Here is a 7,500-nt window from a genome sequence, read left to right on the forward strand (position 1 = left end):
TAACGTCACCTCTCCTGCACGCGCTCAGGTGTGAGGGAACGGGAACCCAGCGCCTCTGCTCCCATAACGTCACCTCTCCTGCACGCGCTCAGGTGTGAGGGAACGGGAACCCAGCGCCTCTGCTCCCATAACGTCACCTCTCCTGCACGCGCTCAGGTGTGAGGGAACGGGAACCCAGCGCCTCTGCTCCCATAACGTCACCTCTCCTGCACGCGCTCAGGTGTGAGGGAACGGGAACCCAGCGCCTCTGCTCCCATAACGTCACCTCTCCTGCACGCGCTCAGGTGTGAGGGAACGGGAACCCAGCGCCTCTGCTCCCATAACGTCACCTCTCCTGCACGCGCTCAGGTGTGAGGGAACGGGAACCCAGCGCCTCTGCTCCCATAACGTCACCTCTCCTGCACGCGCTCAGGTGTGAGGGAACGGGAACCCAGCGCCTCTGCTCCCATAACGTCACCTCTCCTGCACGCGCTCAGGTGTGAGGGAACGGGAACCCAGCGCCTCTGCTCCCATAACGTCACCTCTCCTGCACGCGCTCAGGTGTGAGGGAACGGGAACCCAGCGCCTCTGCTCCCATAACGTCACCTCTCCTGCACGCGCTCAGGTGTGAGGGAACGGGAACCCAGCGCCTCTGCTCCCATAACGTCACCTCTCCTGCACGCGCTCAGGTGTGAGGGAACGGGAACCCAGCGCCTCTGCTCCCATAACGTCACCTCTCCTGCACGCGCTCAGGTGTGAGGGAACGGGAACCCAGCGCCTCTGCTCCCATAACGTCACCTCTCCTGCACGCGCTCAGGTGTGAGGGAACGGGAACCCAGCGCCTCTGCTCCCATAACGTCACCTCTCCTGCACGCGCTCAGGTGTGAGGGAACGGGAACCCAGCGCAAAGCAGCGCGACCCAACGTGCTGCATTATGGACGCATGCCATGCTTTAATTAAAGGGTTGCGTCCGGGCCCCTGCGGTAAGTGCCTTTACGGAGCACGAGTGCACACACACACACACACACACACACACACACACACACACACACACAGTCACACACACACACACACACACAGTCACACACACACACACACACAGTCACACACACACACACACACACACACACACACACACACACACACACACACAGTCACACACACACACACACACACACACACACACACACACACACACACAGTCACACACACACACACACACACACACACACACACACACACACACACACACAGTCACACACACACACACACACACACACACACACACAGTCACACACGCGCGTGCGCCTCGTTACCGACCTGAATCCCATAATAAGCCTGCAGTGGGTGGCCTCGTCCTGTCAGGAACCATTGCTTCAGCCCGTGGCAAGAGCAGCCTACACTGGGTGCTATGTGTGTGTGTGTGTGTGTGTTTGTGTGTGTGTACACATCAGTGTTTGGTATGTACATACGTGTGTACATGTGACAGAGCGCGTGTGTGTGTGTGGAGGGTCTGTATGTGTGTGAGTGTCTCAGTGCTTGGTACACACACACATGGGTGACAGTGCATGTGTGATGGTACTTGTAAGTGTGCTTCTGACAGTGCATGCCGGTGGGTGTCGGCTGTATTGCGTCACACTACATGGCCTATATGGTGAGCACAGGCACCATGAAGCGAGGAGCCGCATGAACATACTCAGCAGGGTACCTTTCTGGGGCACGTCACTTATATATATAAACATCCACCCACCCACACACACACACACACACACACACACACACACACACACACACACACACACACACACATACTCATACACAGCAGGGCCATCCACATAAACAAACCTCAATGAAGGGAGGTGGGTGGAAAAAGTGGGCACACACACACACACACACACACACACGTCACACACTACTGTGCAAACACTGTGCCACCAAAGAACACATGTGTTTCAGACACGTGAATATGGGGTGTGAAGGCAGAATGCAAACTTGAGCTAAACAAGAAACAAGGAGCCTCACTGTACACAACCCAGCCCCATCTGAGCAGGAAGAATTTGGTTATTAATTCAGCTCAAGTCTCTCCTCTGACAAAATGAAATAATTCATACCGTACTCGATTATTGAACAGTATTGGACTTTGTATTCTATTTGGCAGATTTGCTTATGGAAGTCTGTATGTGTGTGCGTATGTGTGTGTGTGTGTGTGTGTGTGTGTGTGTGTGTGTGTGTGTGTGTGTGTGTGTGTCTGTGATGACAACCACAAGAGTCAAATAAATCATAAGAAGAGTCTCTGGGAAATAACTCAGAATACTAAACACAAAGTCTTTTACACAACTGTGTGAGATGCCAAAAGCTACAGCCTGAAAGGCTGTTAAATTGAGATAAAAAGCTCTGTGACCTCCAAACCTTGAGGTGGAACTGACTAAAAAACGCTTCTGTCAAGACAGACAAAAGAAGCCAAATATCAAACCAGGGAATTCTTCACAGTTAGGAACATCAAGGAGAGAACTATAGGATTTGAAGCAATTGTGGAGTCAAGATAAAGGTTGTGAGTGTGTGTCTGTGTGTGTGTGTGTGTGTTTGTTTGTGTGTGTGTGTGTGTGTGTGTGTGTGTGTGTGTGTGTGTGTGTGAGTGTGTGTCTATGTGTGTGTGAGAGTGTGTTAAGAAAGAGATGAGGAAAAAGGAAAAAGGAAAAGGAAAAAGGAAAAAAATGGAGCTCCTTGCACGAACAAGGGAACATGGAAAAGAGGAAAAAGGAGTGAAAGAAAGGGGGACTTACTTTCTCTGTTGAGCCGAAGAGCGACGTGTGCAGATGAGGGCCACGATGACCACCACCACGATGGCGACGGCGCCCACGGACACCACAATGATCACCAGCAGGTTGCTGTTCTTCTGGGGGGTCACCGAGCCGTGGGGGGGTCTCATCTGACCAATGGGAGGTTCTAGAAAACACAGCGAGAATGGATGAGGAGGAGAGCTAAAAATAAGATGGAGGAAGGATGTCAAATGTCAATTCAATTAAACCAGACTCTGACTGTGATGAATGCTTTGAGTTATCATATTTGACAGCCAGTCATTTTACATGCAAATGTGTTGGGATCTCTCAAAGTACAGCCTTACTGAAACAGTGCTGCTGCACTCATTTCAAATCAAGCACTGCTCGGGGTATGCAGTCCAGTAATACAGTAACTTCCCACAGCAAATTTACACAGGGGTTAACTGCTCTACTCGGAGGAATTCTTTCAGCACTTCCACTTGACAAACGATCACTTTCTCGCTTTTTTTTTTCCTTCTCTTTTTTTCCCTTTACACTTTGCTGTTCCTTGGAGTCGCATAAATAACCCGGCCAATCAGCCATGTCCTGAATCCAGAAAAAGCATTTGGGCAAAAGATGAAAGGGAACATTACCCATAACCACTCCACCTCCCCAGCCACCAACTCCTCTCCCACCCCCCCACCCTTCCCCTCCCCATCATGTTGGCTCTGGAATGGGGAACAGATGATCCCTAGTGAGCTATGTGATCAAGGCAACGCGTAATGGGGCAAAAGCACTCTGTTCTCCCTGCCAAGGCCTCGGCTAGTTTGGAGCGAGAGAAACAAAGAGAAAAAGAAAACTAACAACGGAACAAGCCTGCGGAGAAAGTCTACAGATTTATCTGACTGGAGTGGGACAGAGAACAGCGTAGACAGAGAGAGAGAGAGAGATTTTGATTTTAAAAATATACTTTACTATAATATGCAACAGCTCAAAACTTCAATCAATCAATGTGAGCAAGATGTTATGTGAGAGACAAAGAGAGAGAGAGAGAGAGAGAGAGAGAGAGAGAGAGAGAGAGAGAGAGAGAGGTGCTCTGTAATGATGCATCTTGAGTGGCATAGAAGTCCTGGCCTTGGCTTTGTGGAACGTTCCGGTCACATCTTTCATGACTTCACTTACTTTTCGCATCTCAAACGATATGTTGACTTATCTTTCCGTCCTATTTATGGCCCTTGTGCGAAAATGTGTTTTTTCTTCTTCACTTTTTCCTGTGCTGGGACACCGTGCTGCTGTGAATCGCTCCGAAGAGAGGCACCGCAACATTGAGCTGGATGACATGAGGGAGACACGGAGACGAGATGAAGGGAGGAGAACGAGTGCAGAGGAGTGGGATGAGGAACGGAGAGACTATCAAAGACGGATGAAAGGAAAGGACGCGCGAGCAAACAAGCGATGAGGAGAGGGGCGACCTGTGTGTGGGCAGAATGGGCGAATCAGATGGACGGTGAGAAGCCCGCTTGGAGTGTGGACAAAAGAGCTGGCCGTTTTTTCCCTGAAAAAAAAAAAAAAAAGCCCAGCTTCGGTAGCCAACCTTGTGCTGAGAACTGAGAGGCATTCAAAGAGAGAGGGAGAGAAAGAGAGAGAGAGAGAAAGAGAGAGAGAGAGAGAGAAAAAGAAAGAGTGAGAGAGAGAGAGAAGGCTGTTGTTCAGGGCTAGAGTGGCGGCGTGCTGAATACTGTGATGTCGATGGGCAGGCAGGCGATGGACTGCACCTGTTAGACAGCTGGAGGACAAAGCCCATACGAACAGCCCTATAGAGACGGCCCTGCGTCATTTCCATGGTGACTGGGTGGACCGCTAGTGGATGAGGTGGAGGACAGGAGGGTGGGGTACGCTGAGGTGGGGTGGTGTGGGGGCTGAGTAGGTAGGGGTGAGTAGGTAGGGCTGAGTAGGTAGGGGTGAGTAGGTAGGGGTGAGTAGGTAGGGGTGGTGTGGGGGCTGAGTAGGTAGGGGTGAGTAGGTAGGGCTGAGTAGGTAGGGGTGAGTAGGTAGGGGTGGTGTGGGGGGTGAGTAGGTAGGGGTGAGTAGGTAGGGGTGGTGTGGGGGGTGAGTAGGTAGGGGTGAGTAGGTAGGGGTGAGTAGGTAGGGGTGAGTAGGTAGGGGTGAGTAGGTAGGGGTGAGTAGGTAGGGGTGAGTAGGTAGGGCTGAGTAGGTAGGGGTGGTGTGGGGGCTGAGTAGGTAGGGGTGAGTAGGTAGGGGTGAGTAGGTAGGGGTGAGTAGGTAGGGGTGAGTAGGTAGGGGTGGTGTGGGGGGTGAGTAGGTAGGGGTGAGTAGGTAGGGGTGAGTAGGTAGGGGTGAGTAGGTAGGGGTGGTGTGGGGGGTGAGTAGGTAGGGGTGAGTAGGTAGGGGTGAGTAGGTAGGGGTGAGTAGGTAGGGGTGAGTAGGTAGGGGTGAGTAGGTAGGGGTGAGTAGGTAGGGGTGGTGTGGGGGGTGAGTAGGTAGGGGTGAGTAGGTAGGGGTGAGTAGGTAGGGGTGAGTAGGTAGGGGTGGTGTGGGGGCTGAGTAGGTAGGGCTGAGTAGGTAGGGGTGAGTAGGTAGGGGTGAGTAGGTAGGGGTGAGTAGGTAGGGGTGGTGTGGGGGCTGAGTAGGTAGGGGTGGTGTGGGGGGTGAGTAGGTAGGGGTGAGTAGGTAGGGGTGGTGTGGGGGGTGAGTGCTTATCTTTATTGTTTTTCTTTTAGTCTCTCTATCTCACTCTCTCTGTCTGGAGAGGATGTTGAATGCTAAGTGTGAATGTTAAGAATCATCTCTACTTTGGTAGACACACACACACACACACACACACACACACACACACACACACACACACGCACATACACACACACACATACAGATTTACACTCACCTACACACACACACTTTCTCTCTGTCTCTCAGACACCAAACACACACACACTATTCAAGGTCAAGGTAATGAATGGCAGGGAGCACCATCAATTGAACCTGTCGTCAGCTCACTTTGCTGGCGTGAAAAAGAGAAAGACAGAAATTCTGCCTGCCCCCCCCCCCCCTCTTCCTCCACTTCACCCAGACCCCATTGCCAGCTGCTAACAGTTGGCAGTGTGGGAACCACCCAGCATGGCCTCCTCACTCCTCGCTGTCTCCCTCCTCACAGCCTTCCTCTGGGGCCCACATCTCTGCAGCATCTCCTCTGCTAATGGCCGTGGTGGCAGAGCATTCATCTGCTAGTGCTCCACTGTGGTAGCCTGGGTTTTCCCATGCTGACTTATATGCACAGTTTTATTCACGCTGCTAGGCAGCCTGGATTCTATGGACTTTGTTTTCACCTCAACGAAGGAACCAATCACAGAACGGAGGGAGGGCAGCAAGACGATGATGACACACCAAAGCCGTTATGAGCTACGTACAGACGCATTTGATAGACATTCGTAGCACCCAATCAACGGCTCTGGGCATTCGTAAACCACGTTTCAAATACGAGAAAATGAATGTCTAGTTCCCAGACCCCGTCTCAATGAGATGAGGTCTGACATTAGCCAGGCTACCACTGTGGCCCTACAGTGCTGACAATAAGGTGGCTGTGTACTATGCCACTGACACCCCCCCTCCCCTTTTCCGTAGCTGTGTGAGAGTGGAGGCTGGAGCCAGGAAGCTGTGATGGTCTCCAGGAAGCCGTGCTTGTCTCCAGGACACTGTGTTGGTCTCCAGGAAGCTGTGTTGGTCTCCAGGAAGCCGTGGTGGCGTCAGGCTTTTTTGAATGTTTTTTTCATTTGAAAATATAGATTAGAAGCGAAGCGAGGTACATCAGCAGAATTAGATGAGTTTTCGTTTAAAGGTAAACTATGCAGTATTGGCAATTTCCTTTAATGTTTTCTCAGTTTTTGCTTCTTTTCCGCTGGCTCTGTCATGACGAATGTCTGAGAAACTCCATCACTACCTTTTTCTAGCCGGTGCCTGGCGTGTATGTGCATTTGAATGCAGTAAAGCAATTCGTTACACTCGTTATACTTCCTGACACTGAGGCCGTCGGCCCGCCGGCCCACAGTTGCAAGGGTGGTTTTTCCGCTCACAGGCGCTAGGGGGAAGCGAGACGGCCACCATTCAACCCGAAAAAAGTCATATAACCATTCCAATTAAGCTAAAAAACGTGCATATTAAGCTAAAAAAACCTGCATAGTGTACCTTTAAAACATAGGAAATGGAACCCTCTATACAGCATTCTGTGTTGGGTTGTGTCTGGCTGCTATTTTCTGCTTTGCACTTCACAGTGGCTACGGTCGCCTGTGGCTGACTGCTATACTGCAAGCTGGCGCAAATAGGAGAAAAGGAAAGTCTCTTTTCCACATCAACACGGAGGCGTGCGATGAGGGCGGGGGTGGTGATGCAGGGAGCGCTGATGCGCATGAGAGATACGGCACACAAACCTTCCTGCTTTGTTCTCACTGTAGCGTCACCCCCCCAACTCCAAATCCCCGTTGCCTTCGCATAACATCTCGCAAGCGCCTCGGGACTGTCAGTCAATGGGAAAAAGGCAACATCCCGAAAAATATTCCAATGGCTTCCGTTATCATCTCAGCTGGGTATCACACAGATCCACACCAGGGTGCCTTGACTGAATATTTCTCCTTTCGCACTTTCGTAAAAAAGGAAGAGGCTTGGTGTATCAGAGATGTTCCTTCCTGGTAACATGCACAGTGAATTCCAGATGCTTTTGTCTTTGCGTGATTGTGGGTGTGGCAGT

At 51.3% G+C, this 7,500-nt stretch overlaps 1 protein-coding gene across 1 annotated transcript in view; it reads right to left on the minus strand.

Moving 5' to 3' along the window:
* Positions 1 to 7,500, minus strand: part of dcc (DCC netrin 1 receptor) — a 153,581-nt gene that overhangs the window by 25,524 nt on the left and 120,557 nt on the right. Inside the window, exon 22 of the mRNA XM_076284959.1 lies at positions 2,763 to 2,925. Coding sequence (XP_076141074.1) covers positions 2,763 to 2,925 — 163 coding nt within the window. The remainder of the gene's footprint in view (positions 1 to 2,762; positions 2,926 to 7,500) is intronic.

Source organism: Alosa pseudoharengus, unplaced genomic scaffold (genome assembly GCF_046254945.1).
Source record: "Alosa pseudoharengus isolate Yale_2024_CS ecotype anadromous, Long Island Sound unplaced genomic scaffold, YU_APseudo_1.1 YU_APseudo_1.1_scf_14, whole genome shotgun sequence".
In the NCBI taxonomy this organism is placed as follows: domain Eukaryota; kingdom Metazoa; phylum Chordata; class Actinopteri; order Clupeiformes; family Clupeidae; genus Alosa; species Alosa pseudoharengus.